This window comes from Nelumbo nucifera, chromosome 6 (genome assembly GCF_055504915.1).
Source record: "Nelumbo nucifera cultivar China Antique chromosome 6, China Antique-T2T, whole genome shotgun sequence".
Lineage (NCBI taxonomy): Eukaryota > Viridiplantae > Streptophyta > Magnoliopsida > Proteales > Nelumbonaceae > Nelumbo > Nelumbo nucifera.
Window position 1 is genome coordinate 25,743,184 of NC_142654.1, and position 23,659 is coordinate 25,766,842.

A 23,659-nucleotide genomic window follows, 5' to 3' on the forward strand; every position below is an offset into this window, starting at 1 on the left:
GACAATTTTCCCCATCCCCGACGGGGACTTAACTTCCCCGACCCAATGGGGCTGGGGATGGGGATTGTTTTGGCGGGGTAGGGGTGAGGACGAGGATTAATAGGAATCTCCGATCGAGGTCGGGGTTGGGGATGGGGATGGGAATTGAGGTCCAAGCCCCACCCCGACCTCTATGTGTGTGTATTAAATGTTATTTATATTAAATATACTATTATATTATTTATATATTATATATATCAAAACATATGTAAAACATTATTTATAATTTAAAATTTTTATTTATTTTAAAAAATACTATTATCTAAAAATATTTTGGGGATTTGGGTCCCCATGAGGAACCCATCCCCGTCAGGGAACGGGGATGGGGGTTAATTTTAGAATTGAGGTTGGGGCCTTAGGTCCACGATTTCATTAAGCATGTTTGTTTTGCCCTTAGGCCCATGATTTTTTATTCTAAAAATACTCCTAACAATTTTTTTGTATAAAAAACAAAATTGAACAAATGTAGCCAAGTGGTTGCCCAAGTCTTATTAAGGGAAAAATGATACTTTTATTTTTATTTTCTTTTGATTAAATTTATTTAAATGAACATTAGGTCAACACTGTTATTTTCCCGGAAGATTGATTAAATCTATTATAAATTATAAGTGGTGTTTTAGTAAAATACTAACTATAAGGTATATTTTAGTAAATCCATAAAATTATAAGGGGTATTTTAGTATATGACTTTTTATTTTTTACTTTTCTCTTCATAAATCCCTTACATGCACGGATCCCCGCTAGTTATCTATAAAAAGAAGCCCATGTTTACAACGAACTGTGAGTTTTGGATATTATTAATCAATAAAAAAAAACGAGTTTAGGATGTTTTAGTAATTTTACAAAAAGGCAATTTTGTAGTTTCGGTTGAAAACGGAGGGTATGAGTTTATTTGCGCTGGAGCTATATGTGTGAGTTAAATCGCATATCTTTAGGGTTGAGGATTAGGGTTTTTTGCACTCAGAGTCGTCTTCGTGCTCTGCTTCAGAGGCTACCCTAGAAACCTCATCTCCATTGACAATGGCGGTCGGGTACATCCCTTTTGTCATTTCTTCCTGCGTTTTACAGTCTTTACTTGCAGCTATTGAGCTTGGTTTATTCGGTTTTGTTTGTTTTTCTCTCTAACAGGAAGAACAAGAGGATATCGAAAGGAAAGAAGGGAGGAAAGAAGAAGGCGTGAGTTGAATAAAACTTTAGAAACTGTAGATTGACGTTGTAATATTTCTTATTGCGATTTTATTTGGTTTTGATTTCATCTTACAGAGTCGACCCCTTCGCCAAGAAGGATTGGTATGACATCAAGGCACCTTCGATCTTCACTACCAGAAATGTTGGGAAGACCCTCGTTACTAGAACTCAGGGAACCAAGGTCATTTTTTCTTTCCTTTTACATCTGATAATTTTTCATCATTGGGTGCTTTTGTTCTGAAATCTTTAAATATTTTGTACGAGTCTCCATGCTAGAATTAAAGAATTTGGTGCAAGAGCACCAAGAATCTGCTGACGAAAGCTTTAGTAATTAGAAGCATATAAATGATAAAGCAATGATGGTATATACTTTTTAATCTTTTCAGCCTTACATATTTCTTCCCTTGTCCTTGGTTCTTTCCGTATGCTACTCGATGATGTAGTAGTTTTTTAAGATCTCAACTTGAATATATTTTAGATAGAGTTTTAATGAAATAATTAAGAAACACCTATAGTCTCTACTGCGATTTGGTAAATATAGATGTAGGCGGTTCTGTTACTCTCCATTATCTCTTTGTTGTGAGAATAACTGTTGTGCATCACGGGTTTCATTAACCATCCACCATGACTTGATATCTGCCGGACAATTTAGACATGCTTGTGCTTGTGAGCCAAGCTTTCATGACACTTTGTTAGAGCTGCTACTTGTTTACAATTAACTTTCCTGGGCTGTAGCAAGCCTAAAAGGGGCAAATAATAATTTAGATGTCAAATATTGGAGCCATAATATTAGGCCTATGGGAATTTATTTCTACTTTTTTGTGGATGTGTTCTACGAATTGCTCTATGAGAGATCTTTGAAATGTGAAAATTTCTTATTCTTCTTGTTGACATTTGCTGTTGCCCTAGAAGTTTATTAAAAATGTGACCAGGGGTTGGCATTATACATTCACTTTTTGGAAATTTGTATTCAGTGGTTGGTCATGCCTATCATGGTTGCTGGTTTCTTTTTTGATAATTAACAGAATCAAAAAAGTTTCATAAATAATGAATTAAAAGATAACCCTTTTGCTATTTTGGTTCTAAAAATCTTTGTAGCTAGCTTCCTGGACTTCCATATTTGCAGTTCTTTTTCCTCTGCAGTCATTTCTGACAAGATTGTAAAAATGGGAAGTCCCGTTTCACTTCCTAGCACAGCTCAGAGCCCAAGTCTCAACTTTGGTTGTTGACTACAGTATGCACAATAATTAATATTTGTTTTCTTTTTCTCCTGTTTTTATGTGCTTTTGGAAGAGTATGACATCTGCCATTTACACAGGCAGCATGTAGTCTTACAATTTTCTTTTATCTCTACAGATTGCTTCTGAAGGACTCAAACACCGAGTGTTTGAGATTTCCCTTGCTGATCTGCAGGCTGATGATGACCAGTCCTACAGGAAGATCCGGCTGAGGGCTGAGGATGTCCAAGGAAGGAATGTGCTTACTAACTTTTGGGTAAATATAAGCATTTGTGGTTTCATTTATAACTAATTTGTTCTAGGAGATTGATAAATAATAAGATTCTAACAGAGTTAGGATAATTCAGGGGATGAATTTCACCACAGATAAGTTGAGGTCTTTGGTGCGAAAGTGGCAGACATTGATCGAGGCCCATGTGGATGTCAAGACAACAGACAACTACACCCTAAGGATGTTCTGCATTGGATTCACCAAGAGACGTCCTAACCAGGTCAAACGGACCTGTTACGCACAATCCAGCCAGATTCGACAGGTAGATTTAATATTTAAGAGTGCTTGTTTTCTCCTACAGATTTCGTGGTTATTGCATGTTTGCAATGAAGACTTAGTTGTGGTTTGCATTTGTTTCTTGTCTCATATCACAGTTTTTTTTCATAATCAATCGTCACAAGGGCTGCATATTCATCTAGTGTCTTTGCCCACCTTGCATGTGTAACAAGATTGATGTCATGCCTATTCATATTTTTCAGATCCGCCGTAAGATGAGAGAAATCATGGTAAACCAGGCAACTTCTTGCGATCTTAAGGAATTAGTGCAGAAATTCATACCCGAGGTGATTGGAAAGGAGATTGAAAAGGCCACCTCAAGCATTTATCCCCTACAAAATGTCTTCATTCGTAAAGTCAAGATCTTGAAGGCTCCCAAATTTGATCTTGGCAAGTTGATGGAGGTATGTCTCTCGAACCTTTTCACATATTGTTTTGCAATTTTAAGGGATTAGTTGTGGCATAATTCTCGAAGATGAGAAGACATGCTTGCACTTGGACTTGTAAAACTGGGAAAACTTTTCATTGGAATTTCTATAGGTGCCTACTTGCTTTCAGGTCAAATTAAGTTGGAGAGAGTGATTGTTATGTAACTCTTTTCAAGGAAAAACACCATGATTTGTAGGGAGCATACTAATCTAATAGTAGTTAGCTCGAATCCAAATAAGCAAATAATGTATTTTGAGTCTTCGACCAAAACATCGAGACTGAGTGTATGGCAGGAAATGCATATCAAAACAAAAGCAAGTACAAAATCCTGGAAGAGACATGAAAAACTGAAAAATGTTTTTGTAGAAAAGATATAGTTTAACCCCTTTATTGGTACTTTAGGCAATGTTTTGTTTGATGGAAAAGGCAAGGAAAGGAAGGGAAAGGTAAGGAAACCTTTACAAAACTGCCTCATCAATTTACTGTGTAGGTCAGTCCAGGATACTGCTGCATCAATTTTATTACGTCTGTGTCTACTTTCACAGAAAGGGTTTACCATGTTCTGCTGTACTGCTGATGGTGACTCTGAACCAATTTTGGTTGTCATTACAGGTTCATGGTGACTATTCGGAAGATGTTGGTGTGAAAATGGAGAGGCCAGCAGACGACCAGATTGCAGAAGGGGAGACTGAGGTCGTTGGAGCATAAATGGAGGGTTTTTACAATATGTTTTCTTTTTAAGATTTCTTCAATACCCAATGTCTTTCAGATCCCTTCTCTTAAAGAGATGTTAATTAGAGACTTTTCCTATTTAGAATTTTTGAGTAGATTGTGAGAAGTAATGCGGTTTTGACTTGAGAATGTGTACCTTAAATCTCATAGAGATGTTTATTTTAAATGCTTCCGATTTTTTTTTTTTTAATTTTCTTTGTTTTTCCATAGTTGAACAAAAAGTCGAGGGCCTCGACTTAATGAAATGTTTTATCATTTGATTTTTAAAGTACATTATTTTAACAAAAGCCCAGAAGTAACTGTTGTGGATTGACAAGGATGTAATCTTCCATTGCTACGAGGATAGTCTCCACTCCAACACAAAAGGTGGTAGAACACTCGCTCCCATGTCCCTGAGGCTCAGTTTGGAAAGAGTACAAATGCAAATATGTACAGTATAAATACATACAAAATAGTATAAAATACAAGTTCTGCACTCTACTTATTTGCATATGTACTATTACCAAACTGAGCATAGTGACATCTATTGCGAGTTTTAATGCTGGTATTGAGCTTCTGGTTCAAATGTGCTATTTCAGTTCCCTAATTTGGAATCCCCTTTGCCCTTTAAGAAGACAGCTCTACTGAAGGTGAAGCTTCCACGCCCATCATTCATCTTCACAGTTGGGCCATTATAAGACATTTAAGGGTTAGGCAGCATGGTGTGGGTCTGATGTGTAGAGTGTGGGCCCCAGAATGTGCCTATATACGGAGTCAGGCCTATTAGTTGCCAATTTCCACCTTCCAATGTTTCAAGCATCTGGGCCAGCGGCTGAGTGGTTTCCAAGTAGTAATAGAGGTTACAGAGATTTTACTTGTAATCCTCTGTAGAAGCTGATTATTGGCCGGTGCCAGGAAGATATTGGAAGTTGAAAGTTGAAACTGTCATGGGACTTGACTTTTTATATGGCTTATTGGGTATGGTCTAGAGATTACGAGTCTTGATTAAAAAAATAAAAGAAAAGAAGATGAAGACTGTATTTGGTATTCCTTATTTTAAGGACTTATCCCCTTTTTAGTTAAAAATCGGTTGTTAATAAGGGCATTTTAACAGTTAAAAGGGTAAGTCCTTGAAATAAGGAATGTCATCTGCAGCTGAGGGGCTAATCTTGGTTCCAGGGAAACACGATGTGAGTACTTGAGTGTAAATACTGTTTTACCCTCACTTGTCATTCGCTTGGCTTGGGCATTTAGGAGGGTGTTAAGGATTTAAGTGGAGGCTTGGCTTTGGGCTGTATGGTCATTAAAATGGACCGTCCAAAACACACGGACCAAAATTCACATGAAGGGAGACAACATGGCACTGATTATAGATAGTGTTATGGAAAGCTGTAAGCAAGCCCATATCTGCTGTTGTGAACGGCGAACTGAACAAAACTCAGTATACAGAAGTGCAGATAGGGCAGCAGATCATGTAGCCATCTCATCTGGGGCATGGACATGGAGGCCAGAACCTGGAAACAACCTCCCATATCACCAACGAAGGGAACATATGAAGGAAGTATTGATGACAAGACCAAATAACCTAAATTCCTTCTCGAACTCCTAAAAGAAGAAAGAACACAAAAAATCGAGATGTTAATGACTTTGATGCGATTGTGTCCACTGTCCTCTCTGAAATTCATGCCATATGAAAAAGCCGCTTTTGATTAGATAGATCAGGCTGGCATATACAATTTCTCTACACTAAAGATGGCTCATGCCATGGGCTCTCTCTAGGAGGTATAAAATATTCAGTCAGAGATTAGACTTAATTCCCTTATCATCCCTTATCATCCCTTAGTCCTAACACATGCACAAAATGGAGTCTTTTGCCCGTGGCCACCCTGTCCTTGTCCTCCTCCACCATACAGATAATCTCTCAACAGAACTCTCACTCTTCTGTCACTGTGTCTACTTTTTCCCTTTCTCTCCTTCTCCTCGTCAAGTTTCAACAGAAGAAAGTGGATCCTCTGCAACTCCAACTGCAATCGACTAATCTTTTCAGACCCTCGTCGTGCCTGCTCCGTGATTCTCCTCCTCCGTATCTTCGCCTTCTCTTCCAACTCTGGCGCAGCTTTCCCCTCCAAGGATGAAAGGCTCTCCTCCGCATTCTTCGTCAATTTTCCATTGATCTCGACCAACCGTCTGATGGACTCATCAATACCTTGCAGCTCTTCTTTCACGGTGTCGTACTCGGTAACCTTTGCATCCTTGTTCTTCCTGGATGCCTCTGCCTTCTTTTTCATTTCTTGCACTGTTATCTGTAGATTCGTTAACTTTTGGGCATCTGAAGCAAGTCTCGCCAGGATTTTCTTCTTGTTTCCTTGTTGCCGTGGCTGTGCTATTTTCTTGGCTACCTCTAGCTTGTCAACACCCAACTCCTTTTCAGCTTGCAAATACTCCCTCCTCTGCTCTTCTGCTGACTCTGCCTGATGGTACTCTGTGCCACCCTCCATACAAGACATCAGCTTGGATGTGCTTTTGACTGCTGGCTCGAGGCTACAGTCCATTTCAGCAGTTTCCCATAACTCGAGCATCTCGTCATCTGTCTCACCAATTCCTCTCCTGCTTGCCCCATGTGGACCACCTCCAAGATCATAGGACGAACAGTCAGAAGTCTGATCAAGTTGAATATCTTTCATTATTAGTCCATCCTTAAATTTTGATATTTCAGGTTGGGTTTTCTGAAACTTGACAACATCGTTGCCCTCATCCATGCTTTCATTTTGTGGTCGCATCACAATGCCTTCTCCTGTTCGATAATTTTCTCGGAGGTCACTGCTTTCAGATTTTAGTTCCTCACACTCTTTGATTTCTGCCTTTAGTTTAATTTTGCTGCTTGAGCTTTCCATCAATACAAGCCTTTCCATTTCTATTACGGCCTTTTCAATTGCTTTAACCTTAAACTGCAGCTCTTGCAAGTCTGAAACTCCATCTGGTACAGCAGCACTTTGATCTTCACTTGGCTCTTGATGGCCCGTTTCATGAATCTGAGTTGTGAGTTCAGCATCCTGGAAAATTGTGTATACAATGTAAGCCATGGGGGTAAGTGAAAATGAACCACATACAATATCTACATAGAAACTCTGAAGAAGTTAGAAACATCTCATTAGGCCACCTGAAGTTAAGGCATACAACTAATTTCTAGCCTCCAATGAGTTTTAACCATGTGCTAGGAACATCTAAACAAGATAAAAAAAGGCAGCCCAGTGCACGGGGCTCCCCCAATGAGGGGTCTGGGGAGGGACAGATGTACACAACCTTACCCTTGCACATACAGAGGCTGTTTCCAACATTGGAACACCCTAGTAACCCATGTCCCAATGGAGCAACCCAACCATTGCACCAAGGCCCACCCTCAACATCAAAACAACATGGAATTGCTAATTAATAATGTTCAGGAATGTATATAAGAACGGCTATCGGCATGTGAATGAATTTCCAATGTGGTTGAAGGCCGATGTTACCAAAATTGCAGTAAGCCCTAATGTAATGGGCGATGCTTAAGTAACATATTCAATCTACTACATACAAAATATGGTTCCTCTTTTTTCTTTCTCTAAATACATGACATGTTCAGGGAAGAAACTATTGTCCAGAACATTCCATGCAGCCAGCTAAAGGTACCATGAAATGCCTAAATCACACAGGTTCCAAAGAGAAGAGGCAAATGCTCAGGTGACAATTAATTTTATCTATTTAATACAACATGTGAAGACAGACAGTCAGACAGGTGGATTTTCCCTTTATTTCTTTAATGCATAATATGCTAATGCAAGCATGCCATGTGTATATAACATCTAATAATTGGAAAGAGCCATATTGTGGTTTGTCCCTTCCTGGAATTGGTTTTGCATGGTATTTACCTTTCCTAGTGGTGTATTCAAATTATTTTCATGTGTGTGTCCACATGAGTGTGTGTGCCTGTGTGTGTGTGCGCTTAAGTGGAAGTCAGTGGCTAGAAAATGCCTTGACTAGCCTGGTAGTTTCCAGTCCATTGTAGAACTCAACTCAATATGGAAACCTAGACAGATGCACTTGCCAGTCAGGCAAGTACTTAGATGGCTTAAAATAAATGCTTTATTACTTCAGACTCAGCATTACTTTTGGACTTTTCCCAGATCATGCAATGATTCAACCGAGACTCTAATCAATTAATTGAGACCAGAAAGAGCCCCCTCCCCGGGTTTGTGTAATCTGTTTTCCTTGAGAGAGAGAGAGAGAGAGAGAGTCAAATCAAGTTTTTCTAAACGATATACATCTTTCAAGCTTAAAAGAGACCATATTAATCTCACACCAGATTAAGTTGACTCAGCTAACCATGGTTTGAACTGACTGAATGTCTAAACATGAGATAAAGTTTATTACCATCCTGTGAGAAACATACCTTTGGTTCCTGACTATCTGATATAAAGGTTTTTTTCCAAAAAATGGCATGCTCTTCAAGAGAAGCTATAGTATCTCTCAGAGAAAGCATGACAGGAAAATATGCAGCCAACTCAGCTGTCAGTCTTCCATTTTGCCTTTCCAAGACACCAATTCTTTCTTTCAGCAGTTCAATCTCCATACTTTTAGAAGAACTTTCACTTTCAAGGGCCTCACATGCTGCAATAAGCTCTAGAACCTTATCTTTAAAAAGAGCTTCGTGGATACTAGAAATCAGCAGGCCATCATAGAATGCTGTGGCCTCAGCTTCCTGGAATTCAATCTCATTTCTTCTCTCTTGCAGGTCGTGACGCATACACTCTTCTCTGCTCCTGAGTGCTATTACTTCTCCATGTAATTTACCCAGATCAAATTCAAGCTTCTGATTTGCTTCACGAAGGCACACTATCTCCTTGTTCTGATGGATGTTATCTGTAGATAGCTCAAGAATAAGCTTATGTTGCTCTCCCATTATCACCTTTCCCTCATCCTTTTCCTTCTTCAGATCCTCAATATCCCTATGTAACTCTACATTCTTGCTCTGCATAAATGTGACATTCTGTTCTGCATCTAAAAGCTCCATTTCTTTCTGACAGAGCAGATCTTTTCCAGTTGCAATTTGATGACTTAACTTGTCAGTCATATTCTTGACTCTGCTCAGCTCAGTCTCCAACTTCTCAACTGATTCTTTGAGAAAGAAATTTTCTTTTTGGGCAATTACCAACTTCTCTGCCATTTCTCTAACTTCCTTCTCTAGGTCATTGTTAACCCCAGTAAGACAGTCCAGATCTTCACTAAGCCCTTTTAATTCCACACTTCTCTCAGTGCCAAAAGTCTCAAAAATCAAAGAGAGATTACCCAAAGCCATTGCTTCATAGAGGATAGCATTGTTTTCCTCTTCTAGCATGCACATCTTGTCCTTCAACTCTGACAACTCCTTCCTCAAAGAGCTGTTTCCTTCAAGCAACTTGTAATTTTCTTTATGTGATCCATGGTAAGAGTCATGCAAATCTGAAAGCTTTGCCTGTAGACTCTCAATCTCAGCTTTCAGGAATACCTCCTGGTGCTTCTTTGCCTTCACCTCCAGTTTCAACTCTCCAATTATCTCCAGGAGCTCATGTTTCTTATTTTGCAGCATCAGTAGCTCCTCTGATTTGATTTTGAAATCCTGTTCAAGGACAGTCTTTTCTGAGCCAAGATCTGCTACATCTGATATCAGTTGCCCTAGCAGAGTTACCAGAACTGATTTTTCAAGTAGAATCTGTAGCTTCTCATCCTCAGTTTGCAGAAGAGTACTTCTCATGCTTCTAATTCTTCCTAGAACATGCTTCAGATTCATGTGCTCTTCTTTGATAATATCTTGACACGTATCATCCAAATCAATTTCAAGTGACTTCAAGACCTGATGAATCCCTGTTCTGAGCTTCTGGGTTTGGTCAAACAAGAATCTTGATTCTACCTGAAGCTTGAGATTTTTGTGCTCCAATTCAGAAATCAGATTATCTGAAAACTTGGATTTCTCGAAATACTTCTGACACTCAATTAACAGAGAGAAATATTTTTCTTCCATATCTGTAATAAACCTCTGCAAGATGAAGATCTCAACTTGAGCCTCCATGGATTTTTCCTCTTCTTCTTCAAATTCCTTCTTCCTCCTCTGGCCTTCTTCTTGTAGGAGAAAGATCTGTCTTTCCAGAGCAGCCAACCTGGTCTCACTGGATTGGGTAAAGCTTGCACGTTCTTGTTTTTCTATATCCAAGGAGAACTGTAACTCTTCCACTTCACAAAGTGTGCTGTCTTTCTCCTCTTCCAGAGTCAAGTATTTTTCTTCTAATTCTGCTTGTCTTTCCTCCAGGTCCTTCAATCTTAGCTGAATAATTTCCAACTGAGAATTCAAAGCATCTCTTTCAGTAAGAAGGATGGACTTCTCATTGTCAAGAGATCGGCAGGATTCCTCTAAGCTCTTTGCTTTTGCCTTCAAGCCTTCAAGTTCAATATTTGCATCAGAAAAGGAACTCTCAAGTAAGGCATTATTCTCTGCAAGCTTCTTCATGCTCTCCACCATAATATCTACTTGGGTAACCAGGCTGGTCTTCTCAACAGAAAGAGAGGAATTTTCTCCCTCAAGCAAGCAGGATGCTTCTTCTAATACCTTGACTTTCTCTCTTAGTCCTTCCAACTCGGCATTCAAACCTGCCAGGGAATTTTCTAGAAGGGCATTCTTCTCCAAAAGATTTTCCATGCCTTCCATTTTTTCCAGAAGAGTCGCTTTCTCATCTTTGTCCTTCTGGCAGATTTCTTTCAGTTTTGCATTCTCACCCAGCAAGTCCATAACAAATGATCCAATGTGCTCTGGATTCAAACCCACCGAAATCACTTGCTCCATTATAACTTGGTACCTCCTGTTCAAGTCTTTTATTTCCTCTTTAAGACAGTAAATCTCTTTCTGAAGAACATTTTTTTGGTCCAAGCAGAGATCAACCTCCACTTCAAGTTTTGTTTTTGTCTCCTTCAAGCTAAAATTCTCATCCTGCAGGTTCTTTACTGAGACAGCAGAGGATAAGTTCTGTTCCTTCAGGTTTGTGTTTTCCTCCCTAACTTGTTTGATTTCGTCTTCCAATCCCCGCTTCTGGAACTCCATGGCCTTCAACATCTGAATCATATTTTGGAGATCTGATGTCAAAACTTTCTGTTCTTCCTGAAACTCAGCATGTAAATTCTGCAGAGTATGGAGTGTGTCTTCAGCCTGGAGGAAATGCAAGTGCTCTTCTTGAATGCAAGTCTGGAGTCTCTCCAACTTCTCATGCTTCTCCAGAAGTTCTTGATTCTGGTTCCTGACTTTCTTCACCAAATTGTCCACTTCCATCTGTAAAGCTTGCTTTTCTCTCTTCAACAGAATACATTGTTCTTCTATGCTGTTTAATTTTTTGACCTTCATCTCTACCTCATTGTTAAGCTTCCTGGCCTCCTCTTGTGAATGAGAGAGTTCAGCCTCCAGATTAGATATTTTCTCCAAGCACTGCTGGTACTGTAGAGTAGCAGCTTCCTTCTCCAGATCTAATTTGGCAAGATCTTGCTTTAGTGATTGAACTTCAGTTTCAGTTTTATTAGCTTGATGAATAAGCTTTATGGCGTCCTCCTCGGCATGAGAAATTTTGATCTCTAGGTTAGATATTGTGTCCAAGGACTCCTTGTATTGAAATAAAGTTAATTCCTTTTCAGCTTCTAATCTAGTAAGGGCTTCTTTAAGGATTTGAGATTCAATTTCGGCTTTACTTGTCCGTTCATTAAGTGTTCTGGATTCCTCTTCTGCATAAGAGATTTTGGTCTCAAGACTAGATATCTTCTCCAGACACTGTTGATTCTGAACAACACAAGCTTCCTTTTCAACTGCTAATTTATCAAGAGCTTGCTTCAGGGTTTGAACTTCAGTTTCTGCTTTACAAGCTCGTTCATGGAATCCTGTGGCATCATCTTTTGCACGAGAGATTTCATTCTCCAAAATAGATAACCTCTCCAAACTCTGTTGGTATTGAAGAAGGTCAACTTCCTTTTCACTTTCTAGTTTTGCAAGGACTCCCTTGAGTGTTTGAACCTCAGTTTCAGCTTTACTTGCTTGTTCAGACTCAAACATGGCCTGGTTCTCAGTTGACAACTGAAACACCCTCTCTTGCAGACTGACTTCTTGTTCTTCAACCTCATGAAAGTTTAGGCCCCTTCTTGCTCTTCCTTCAGAAAACTTTGCTTGGTGTTTTGCCACTTCATCCGGTCCAAACATCTCATTGAGCTGTTTCAACCCCTTTTTGCTGGTTACAGAATCAGATTCTTCAGAACAAGCACCATTCCTATTTATGGCATGGAAATGGGACGACGAGAGCCCCAAAGAATCCTTCTGCAAATCATCAGGATCAAGCAATGCACGTATTGGATGTGGCATCTCAGGTGTGTGAGGCTCAGTCACAGTGGTGGAAGAGCCTGCAGGTGAATCATCAGCCAGCATGAAGGGAACTTGGTTGGGGAATGCTTCTGCCATGGTCTTATGAGCATGGTGGAGCACCCCTGTCGCATGATTATATCTTTCTGCTAAAGCACGGTATGCTCGGTAAAACTCTTCAACCAGTTGCATAAGCTCTGGGCGTTTCTTGTAGTACATCTCTGCCCTCCTTGCAAAGGAATCTGCATCTTCTTCAATGAGTTTGATCATTGCTTTGACCTTGGAATCCATGTCTGTTGAAATAAAACAAACATCATCAATCAGATTTGTTCAAACAAAATATACAGCACCAACCAATCCCATAACTACCTTAGCAGTTAGTTAGATACCAACCAGACACAAAACATAAGCTAACACGATCAGAAGTTACATTATTGCAGATTCACAACGTATAAAACATGTCTTCAGGTCCCTTTGCAGGAAGATGCAATGCATTTATGCATCATATCAATCAAGCCAAACAATGCCTTCAGACACCTTTACAGGAATATGTAATATGTAATATGTAATGTCCAGCATAATGAGACATTGTGTAACAGGCACTCTGAACGATACACACTGCATTGAGTTCCCCAGGCATGCACATGGGAACATTCTACTTTTCACATCAATAGGCCATCTCCTGAATTTCATCATTACGATCAAGCGATCCAAGATGACATGCATATCCAAAGTTCTAGACCCATTTACTTGTAGCTATTAACCCAAGTGTGGAAAATTTTCACAAAGGGTAAGGTGGAGAAGATGGTTAAAGCTCCAATTCAAGTAACTTATGAGTTCTGAGCCACATTCAAATACATGGGCTGTTCCATAACTTGACAGCATATACCAATCAACATGTGCTCCATGCGTATGACAATATTAGGATCACCATATGGTCTAGAACATGGTTTTCAAAACCTGATCAGACTGGACAGTCGGACCGGAAAAACTGGGAACTGGTCAGGTAATCGGTCCTGTTTTACCCCAGAACCATTATTTCCCCCAAAATCGTTGATTTGGTCAGCAAACCATTGACCCGGGTGGTCGAATCGTTCAACGGTTTGGCCAGTTTTTATTTTTTTTGTCAGAACGAGCCACCCATTCTGTTCGAATGGTTGGACTATTCGACCCAGGAACCGGACCCCTGACCGGTTAATTGTCCGACTCGGTTTTAAAAACCTTGGTCTAGAATTAATCTTATAAGAAAGAATGAGAAAGATGCATACCAAGTGTGCCAAGCACCCCTTCTAGCCTAGCATTTCTATAAATAAAAATGTGCCTCATGCTTTGTTTTCAGTAAAGAAATGATTCGTAAAGACAAACAACCGAAAAGAAAGAATATTTTATCAAAACTACGGAGAAGATCAGCAAATGGTGATTTATTCTTTTCAGCCTTTCAGGTAGTTAGTATAAGAAAGCATTAAAAAAAAACTAGCATCCAAATAACAAGCTGATCCCTAAAAATGTTTCCCTGTTACTGTTTCGAAAGAATGTATTTCATCAACTGCAGTACAAATGATAGTGCTTGTTTACTTCGTCTCTCCCTATGAAGTAATATGGACAATTTATTAAAAGGAAATAGGAAAGGAAAAGATCATACCCGAATTCTGGCTAATCGATATCCTCGAAGGAAGACAAGAAAATTTATAATAGAAAAACCACTCTCCGAAATGAAGTTTGTCCATAAATATCCCACTCTTGCCAGGTGAACCTGCATTTTATTTCTTATTCTTAGATTATGAATCTGCATCTCTTTCATCAAGTTCCTTTCTTGTTAGAAATACTTGTCTGCATCCCTTGGTTTATAGAAAAGGCCATTGAATAGACTGGATATAGTCCTTACCTTGCCCTTTTTTTCACTCAAACTCGAACATGGTTCTCCTTGCCTGCCCGAGATTTTATCATTACACCACCAAGTAATAGCCCCTATCCCTTGGTAGTATCAATGGTTAATTATTATTCCCCTTACTACCTAATGACACCATGTACTTGGTACCAAGGGGCAATTATATACGCCTATTATTTATTTTGTTTGAGATTAATTCGATTTGGGTTTCTTATTTAATTCAAAAAAGTAAATCAGGTTTAATTGTAATTAATTACTTATTTCTAAGGGTGGATTTGAGCCGAGCCGAATAGTACGAGGCTCGAGTTCGGCTCGCCAAGGTAGTACAAGGCTTGAATCGAGGTCAAACTCAGTTCGGGCTAGAACCTTGAATTAGAGCTCGGCTCAAGTCAAAAACTCGTAAGCTCAAGCTCAATTTGAGAAAAAAATATTTTATAAAAATTTAAAATTATATATATAATATTTTTTATTTGATATTTAAAAAAGTAAGAATTATAATAATTAGTTATTATTATATATAAAAATAAAAATGTTATATATACTATTTTTATTATATATTATTTTCTATAATTATATATATAGCTATTCGAGCTCGATTCGATCAACAAACAAGCCTATAAATTGGGCTCGAGCTTGATTGAAATCGAGCTGAGTCGAGCTTGAGTAGCTCATGAAGAGCTCGGCTCGTGGCCACCCCTACTTATTTCATTTGAGAAAATGAGACTCACACCATTGAAGGCCTTTATAAATCATTTAGAAAGGTTAATATAAATTTCACATCATTTGAATTTTGAAGTGGATAATTGTTTTTTTTAACAGGTAGTCACATGTCTAAAGAAGGGTTGATCATGGGCCAAGCTGAGCCAGGCTTTTCACCTATGATAAGGGCTTTAGCTTAGACTTGGGCTTGGACTAGACTGGGTTCTAGGCTTGAAACACTTGCAAGCCCAACACAGGCTGGGCCTAGCCTAATTCTACCCTATCATGCAGAGTGAAAGTTTTTTTTGGAATAAAAATACATTTTATTTATTTATTTTTGAGAAAGGGTATAAAAGTCATTTATTATAGTTTTAATGCCATCTTTATGACTACTAAAATCTCATATTTGTGTATTTAGTCCATATCTAATTTGTAAGGGTAGAAAATGTAACTTCAATTATTACTTTCCACCTCATTTTTTCCCCTCTTGTTAACTAATACTTAAGTTATTAACTCCCATTTTCTCTTATTAAATCTTATATTTAAGTTATTTTTCACTAATAAGTGCTACTAATTTGCTCTATGTCAAATATTTTTAACAATATAAACCCATATATTTTGAAACTAAATAAAACAAAACCATTATTTATCCAAGTGGTGGCTAAGCAATTCAAGCATACGAATCAAATTGATTAACCTATGAAGTCATAGCTAGGTAATAAATTTTTTAAAATAAAAATAAATATAGAAATTACAAAAAAATGTAGAAAAAATAGGCACATTTATGGTATTTTATTAATCAAATTAAAAAAAAATAAGTGTAATAAACAAGAATTACTTTTATTGATAATGAAAATGAAATACATAATTTAAAGCTGACCAAAAATGAAATTATGTTACTGTTTGGGAAAGATCAATAATTCTACTTTTGGGTCAAATGTGTTAACATTTAATGTCTTAAATAAATAATAAAAATTAATAAAATATAAAAATAAAAAAATACATAAATTTTGCAAAAAAAAGAGCATTTAGGCACATGTACAATATCATATATTTATAATATTAAATAAAAAATAAGTGTGACATATCAAAATTATTTTTACACACATAAATAAAAAATATAGAAAAATTGAACACATCTATAATTCTATATCTACAATACTATTAAAAATATGAATAAGATTGTGGAACTTTTTTTTGACTAAAATACTCATTTTTGAATTTAGCCACTATTTAATTGTCAAGTTTAAATTATAAATTGAACTACTAATTTTCACTTCATTCAATTCTCTCTATTTAAATCTTACATTTTTTTATAAATGAATAAAAAAAGCTAAACAAAAAAGATAAAACATTACAAAAGAAGAGTCTAGAAAAGCAAGTAGGCCTATCAATGATACTTGAAACTTTACAACTTGATCCAATTATCACATATTTGGATGAGTTGTTTATGTAATCAGATTTGGATTTTGAAATCTGCATTCGATTAATAATAAAAACAAACAAAAAATTAAAAATGCATAAAATTTATAGAAAATTTTGGATGCATTATCAATATCATTATCATCATCTAGAACTGTCACGTACACACTTACTAGCATAAAATAGCATTTACACATGTATACATTATATAGGAAATACATATATTTAAATATATGTAGATTGGACTGGGATGAAATGATTACCCCTAGTCTAAAGTGAGTATTTTTTTTTTTGAGAGTGGAGTTAACTATTCCCACATTTTTTTTCTTAGGGTGGAAAAAACCACACTCTCAACACTCTTCTTGAGAAAATAGGTAGCGACTTGTCTGAAGTAGAAGCCCTCTGATATGAGGGTTTTCCTCTAGTATAATATTAGATGAGTTGGTCTTTAAGAGTTGCCAAACCATCTTCCTGTCACATCTCTGATTGCATTTAACAATAAATAAACAATTTTGATACACACAAAGATGCTTTTATTGAGCTCAACAATATATACCCGGTCGGTAAACTTGTTGAAAGAGATATTTGAGAACTTAATAACCATACAGTATTGTCAAAAACACACAAAATCTACCAAAGCACAGTGAAGAAGCACATCTATGATGCTTTAAGCCACATAATTAGGGTACTAACCAGCAAGTTCAACTTCTGCAATTTGAAGAGTTCTTTTGGACCAACACATAAAGTGCATTAAATGTATGCACCATTATTATGTCTTTCTTTTCACACAAGGGTGAAGTAAATATTATTATGACCATGACATGTATGTTTTACTATTGACTTAGCATTTGGCATTTGCTACCCTATAACTTTTGCTAAACCATCATCATCATCTAAGCCCCTGTTCCGACTATATGGGGTTAGTTGCATGAATCTTGTTTTCTCATTCCGTTCTGTTCAATGTGTTATATTCTTCATTAAAGTATGGGCACTTGAATCACTTCCATGCAATTCCTTTTGGCTCAGTTTGGAAGGAGTACAAATACAAATATGTACAGTGTAAATATATACAAAATATAAGATTTTGTACTCTGCATATTTGTATTTGTATTCCTTCTGAACTGAGCCTTTCATCCACCCTCTGCTATTTTAGCCCCTTTTATCACATTTATATTTCTGCTATTTTAGTGCATGTTACATTATACTTTGTTGAGAAGACCTAACCTGACCAAAACAAGGACTTGAGCTAGCAACCTTAGTGATATCAGCAGAACGCTGCTCTAATTAACCAACAATAGGCCATCTTAGGTAATCGTTACTTTAGATTTCTTGTGCACTGTCTTTAACTGTGCTTTTAGTTTGATGAAGCGCATACTTCGCTTTGTATTCACCAAGTATGCTGCTTGGTGAATACCCTTTTAACCATTTGAAGTTGATATAACGTAGCATAACCTCATGCACAGAATGTGATGGAGCATACAAGTAAAATATCTTTTTTTTTTGATGGATCATTCAAGTAAAATTGTTATTTCTATAAGTTCTCATTATGAACAAATAGATTCCTGTTTGCAGAAGAACCTAAACCAGGTCTTCTCTAAGTATCAAATCAATGCTCATGCTAAGATCCAGACGATAACCCTAATGTTTAATGAAATGGTGAAATTTGTTTATCTGTCAATCATGGAAGAAAAATGGAATTATGAAAGATTAAGGGGGAAGAAGAAGGTGCTGTATGGAAAAGAAATCAAACACTACCAATCAGCTATAGTTGTACTTGTTGATAAATGATGAGGCAAAGTAACTGATTTAGGGCTATCAAAACTGAAGGCATCAGCGGGCTCGTTGGTAAGGTCTCTGGTTGGTTGTAAAAGAGATTTGGGATTTGGGGTGGGGGTCATTTCTGTAGCCCATGAGCCAAAGGAGGGTGCTAAGAAATTTTAGATGTATTTATCCTTGCTGTTGCTTTACCTTGTGAGATGTGTTTTCCCAACTATATGGAGATGGGTTAGAATTTGCACTCACATTGTAATAAAGAAACATTTTGAGAGAGAAATTCATGGTCCAAGTGTGTACATCTTGGAAAAGAAATAACTTTAGAAATTTATGAAAGTAGATAGGTATTCTAAGAAACATGCCGAAAAGATGATGAATGAGTGGAACTTGAGATGGATGAGTGGAAAAACAAGAAAAGCTGGGATCAGAAACGAATCTATTCATAGGAACTTGGGAGCATGGTTTTCATTGACTCTGATGGTCAAATCGTTCATCCCAAAAACCATCCAGGCAACTAGTTTCATCTCACACTTAACCCGTTCATTTGCCAACCCATTGACTTAATCAGTGACCTGATGACCCGGGTGGTCAAACTGTCAACCCGTTTGACCCAAACAACGATTTTTGGCTGTTTTATTTTAATTAATTTTTTATTTTTATTTATTAAATTGCAACGAACCATCTGTTGAGACCAGATGGTTGGACCACTGACTCAGAAACTGGTGGTCAAAGCGGTTCTAGTTCCAGCTTGGTTTTTAAAACATTGATTGGGAGTGATTTGAATGGGTGGAGTTCAGAACTGTGCCCGACAAAGGGGCGCCCCACAATGCCCCACAGCACATCCCCACCTTGTATTGGGAACATCTCTCAATGACAAGTATGGAAATGATGAGATATCATCGGGAGAGGTTCCCAATACAAAGGTTGGGATGTGCTGTGAGGTATGGTGGGGTGCCCCTTGTGAGGCGCAGATGTGAACTCGAATGGGTCATATAAAATGAGGAAAAATAGGCTGAGATGGTTTGATTATAGAGAAGACCATTTATAGTTAGAATGAGAAGAAATCATCAGTTAAAGGGTCTAGAAGAGTTAGGGGCAGACCAAAAGGACATGGATTTAAGTAGTGAAATGGCGGAACAGGATTCATGTAGTCAGACCATATAATTGGAACAGGGCTTAGTTGAGGTGAGTTTGAGGCATGTCTGAGAAAACTCTGGCATTGATAATATTCAAAAGGAAATGGAAAATGTTAATTCTCAAACAATCTCCTAACTCAAGTGAGCTCAGAGTCAAAGCAATCAAATTTGTTCTAAGAAGCCATTAGCATGCATTTCTCATTTCCTCTTCTTTCTTTTGTAATGTATATCATAAGAAAAAACCTTGCAAATGTGATACAAGTTCAGCATTTCCTACAATTAAGTAAAAGAGAAAGAATTTGACAAAAATGAGTTAATGGATGAGCTAACAGGGTGAATCACGTAAGACATTAGGAATTATTATAATTAATCATTTTAAGTGTTAATGGCAACATAAATACACAAATTGCACCTTTCTTCTACTATTGCCAGACAAAGAAATACTAAGAAAGAAAATGAAGTAGAGAAAGTTTACGCATCTATCAACATCAAGGAGCCAACAAAAGAGAAACCACATTAACTATTAGGAGTAAATGACGAGTCCCATCCAGTCCAAAGATTAGTGGATAAACTATCACAATTCACAACAAAAACCCATATTGGCACACATTTCAATTTAATCCGGTTTGGAATAAGGTTCAAAGTATTGGTATGTATGAAATGCAAAAAGGGGGTTTTGCACATTTCTAAGCTATGATACCATTTTATTCTTTCAAAGACAAAGTTTTAAGGCTAGATTCTAATTATTAGACCTAGAACCCCCGCCACCCCCCTTCCAAATCTCTTTAAATGGTGCTTACATATGTGATGCGTTTCATACATGCTTTTTAAAATCGGATCAGACTGGACAGTCGGATTGAAAAAACTGGGAACTAGTCAGGTGATCGGTTTCGTTTTACCCTAGAATTATTATTCATCAAAAATCGTTAATTTAGTCAGCAAATCTCTGATCCGGGTGGTTGAATTATTCGAATCGTCCAATGGTTTTGGCTATTTTTTTTAATTTTTTTTAAATATTTTTAATTTTTTATTAAAATGAACCATCCATTCGGTTCAAATGGTTAAACCGTTCGACCTGGGAACCGGACCTGACCGGTTCATTGTTCAATTCGGTTTTAAAAACCTTGGTTTCATACGATATGAAATGATATATATTGCAATATTTTGATCTTTATTTAGAAATAATGTTAGGAACTTGTGTAAAGACCAAATCACCTAATAAAAATGTATCAATACATATCATACCGTATACAACACATGTTTTTTTCAGGTCACCAGTACTCCATAGTCCATACATTAAGAGATATTTGATTTTATTTGTTTTAAATGTTGTAAGTTGATGTGACATATGCATTAACAAAATGTCAGAACCAAAAATAATAAAAAGAAGAATTTTGCACATCGAAAGTATTGATGCGTTGAACCTTGGATTTTATTATTAAATTTTATATACAATAATGAGGCAATATTTATTATGTCAGAAAAGTATGATACCGGAATAACTTTGACCAAACAACCCCCCCTCCATTGATGAATTGCCATTTTTATGATTCCAGTTGATTGATTATAAATTTTTTTAGGCATTGTGCTTCTCTGGTATCATAATTGGACTCCAAGGATTATATAAAGTTTATAATCAACATTTTTTGGATAATTGAGTTTATAATCAATTTTATATTTATATAGATTTATCCCATATGCATTATAAGTTTATAATCATCATTATGCTTCAGATTTGGATAATTAGATGTAGTTGGATCAGATCCAAATCCAACCCAATTACAGCCCTAGATACAACCAGCATTTTTCACCATTTCTGAAAAATCATGGTGTAGACAATGTTGTTAAAGCACCACCGTAACACGTTTCTGTGGCTCACTATCTCCTGTTTTCTGTACAACACATTAACTTCTGTAGAGAATAAGCCTGCATACTTTTTTCTTTTCTTCTTGAGGCCACTTTTTGTCCTTTTAGTTTAAGCTATTTATATCTTGTATGGTTTTAACTTGTGAAGGGCATAACAGTCTTTTTCCATCATTCCTTTTGTAACCCCACGCATAAACTGAACAGAAGTGCAAATTTCTTTATTCTCATTTAATCCCATCCCTCAATATTTTCTCTTCTATTTTCTTGCCTCTGCTACTTCCTTTCAATCTATTTCTCTAGTATATTTACATACTACACAACTTAACAAAGAAAATACGGTAGGTTTTGATCTAAAAGAAAATTGTATGTAGAAGATTGGACGAGAATGAATTTCATTTTCTTTGAAACAGAGAAGCAATGCATGTACCGAATCCAAGTTCAACCTTGAAGCAAAAACTGACAAGGGAAAAAAGCAACACACCTGTTAGATTTTCTTGAAGCCATTTTGAATTCTTTGGGCTTATATGACTATCCCACCACCAAGAATACAGTCGTCTGGACTCGGCATGTAAAAGGGTTGCCATGACTCCTGCCAACACCACCAGTACTAACTCTTCTGATCTCACATGAGCCTGATCCTTGTACCAGTAATAAAAACCGGGAAAATGAATCCAAGCCAGAATTATGCTTAATTAAGTCTAAATATACCCGACTTGATAATGAAAAAATAGCTTGAAGCTTTGAACTTTACTCCTTGTACCTAAACAGAGGAAATCTGCAAAAGAAGAGTGATAAAGAAAAGGATGAGTTATAGACAAATCAGCTGTAGACTGTAGTACCAATAATACAGATGAAACTAGCTACTCGAGATCATGTCAAAATGGTGGGAGATCAGGAACTTCATTTTAAGCATGCAAACTACACAACGGGTCAGTCTCTAGGGGACCTTGAGATTAAAGAACCCAGAAAAGCTATAATGTGCCAGTAACTTAATTAACAAACTTCCTGAATCTGCAATAACTCAGAATTACTTGATTCAGGCAAAAACCAGGAACCAACACGCAAATTACTCTTTCATCTAACATGATCACTCAATGTCCAGTAAAATTCGGAGCACCCAAAAATCCAAACCTTCTACACATTATAACTAGCTGATAAAACAATGCCTACATCAGAAAACCAGCACAAATGACTCAAGAAGCATGAACCCAGAAATAGTAAGCGTACTGTTTGGAGCCCCATTAATACAAAAACACAAAAGAAGAGGTTGAAGAACTGGTTTTAAGTAAAAGAACATGGAAAACATGCTCTTTCTGCCACTAACAAGATCAATAGCTTACCAGAAAATCAAAACAGGCAATGCTGCTTTGATCAGCAGCTGTGTTAAAAAGATCCTCAGCTGCTTTTTCTCCACTTACCCCATTTCGCCAGATTCCTGTGTTCTCTCCCTCCCTCTCTTTCACTCTCCGTCTCTCTATCTCTCACTCTCTGTTTTGCTTTGCTTTATATTCTGTGTCTTGTGACCGTTTGTAGACTGTCGAACTCTGTCAAAAAGAGTAAAGGAAAACAGGGAACAGGAAGGAGAGCGAAGTGTTAAAGGAAGAAGATTTGCTTATTTATACATAACCAAAGAACAAAGAAAAAAAAGGAGACAAATGCTGAAACTCTTTCTATTTTTCTCAGAATGAACGTGCTTACCTAAGAACCATATATAAACCGCCGGATTATACAAAAAAAATCCATAAACCGTCGGACTGAAACTATGGGTGTCGCTTAATCCGGTCAGGTTCGAATCTCGTGCCCTCCAAAACACGTGGTTCCTGGATTATTTTTCCAGATTTTTGGCTCTGTTAATTAATGAAAACAAAGTTTATATTAACACCTCAAGCTGTGTTCATAGACTATAATCGCATTTGTGATCACTAATCCCACTTTGCTCAAGCACAAACAAATTCTACTTGTGCTTTTCGGGGTTCGCTGGCTTTTTGTCGCTGCTCTGTTTATGTGTCAGCGACTGTTTCTTGGAACTAAAAAACAAAATTACGAAACTAGCCTTAGCTTAGAATCTCGACATTGTTTTTTCTCGGGCGGTTGACTGGGAGTAGTTGCACTTGTTTTCTCCTTTCTGATAGATAAACCAAATTACTTAAATTACCAAACAACTGACAAATTACTTAAATTACTAAGGTCCTCTTCGACCGTTTGATATTCTGTCAAACAAAACTAAAAAAACGTGAAAGGATAAGTTTGACCAAGTCAACCATTTTCGGTTCTGGCGACGGGTGGCAATTGTGCGGAGCTATCCGCTAATCTATTAATGAT

General features: G+C 37.2%; 2 protein-coding genes across 5 annotated transcripts; one reads left to right on the plus strand and one right to left on the minus strand.

Annotated features, from left to right (window-relative positions):
* The first annotated feature begins 943 nt into the window (after positions 1-943).
* LOC104598648 (small ribosomal subunit protein eS1z) lies at positions 944-4,460 on the plus strand. The gene is made up of 7 exons (XM_010260817.3): positions 944-1,070; positions 1,168-1,215; positions 1,303-1,408; positions 2,584-2,721; positions 2,813-2,998; positions 3,216-3,416; positions 4,054-4,460. The coding sequence occupies exons 1-7, from the start codon at positions 1,060-1,062 to the stop codon at positions 4,147-4,149; spliced, it is 786 nt and encodes a 261-aa protein (XP_010259119.1). The 5' UTR covers positions 944-1,059; the 3' UTR covers positions 4,150-4,460.
* A 1,383-nt stretch (positions 4,461-5,843) lies between these two features.
* NET1D (kinase interacting (KIP1-like) family protein) lies at positions 5,844-23,168 on the minus strand. 4 transcript variants are annotated; one of them, XM_088889208.1, is made up of 6 exons: positions 23,036-23,168; positions 22,678-22,881; positions 21,819-22,112; positions 14,196-14,306; positions 8,582-12,846; positions 5,844-7,205 (listed from the first exon to the last, which is right to left on the minus strand). In XM_088889208.1, the coding sequence occupies exons 3-6, from the start codon at positions 21,919-21,921 to the stop codon at positions 5,985-5,987; spliced, it is 5,700 nt and encodes a 1,899-aa protein (XP_088745334.1). In that variant the 5' UTR covers positions 21,922-22,112; positions 22,678-22,881; positions 23,036-23,168; the 3' UTR covers positions 5,844-5,984. The 4 variants fall into 4 exon arrangements, with proteins under 4 accessions (XP_088745334.1, XP_088745335.1, XP_088745336.1 ...); XM_088889209.1 differs by lacking the exon at positions 23,036-23,168 and having other exon boundaries at positions 21,819-21,926; positions 22,046-22,112; positions 22,678-23,012; XM_088889210.1 differs by lacking the exons at positions 14,196-14,306; positions 23,036-23,168 and having other exon boundaries at positions 21,819-21,926; positions 22,046-22,112; positions 22,678-23,012.
* Positions 23,169-23,659: the final 491 nt, after the last annotated feature.

Coding starts and splice junctions, on each gene's coding strand:
- NET1D (XM_088889208.1), bottom strand. CDS start 21,921: ATGGCAACCCTTTTACATGCCGAGTCCAGACGACTGTATTCTTGGTGG. Junction 12,847..14,195: donor ATCGATTAGCCAGAATTCGG/GTATGATCTTTT, acceptor TTATTTCAACAG/ACATGGATTCCAAGGTCAAA. Junction 7,206..8,581: donor CAGATAGTCAGGAACCAAAG/GTATGTTTCTCA, acceptor ACAATTTTCCAG/GATGCTGAACTCACAACTCA.
- LOC104598648 (XM_010260817.3), top strand. Junction 1,409..2,583: donor CTAGAACTCAGGGAACCAAG/GTCATTTTTTCT, acceptor TTATCTCTACAG/ATTGCTTCTGAAGGACTCAA. Junction 2,999..3,215: donor AATCCAGCCAGATTCGACAG/GTAGATTTAATA, acceptor CATATTTTTCAG/ATCCGCCGTAAGATGAGAGA.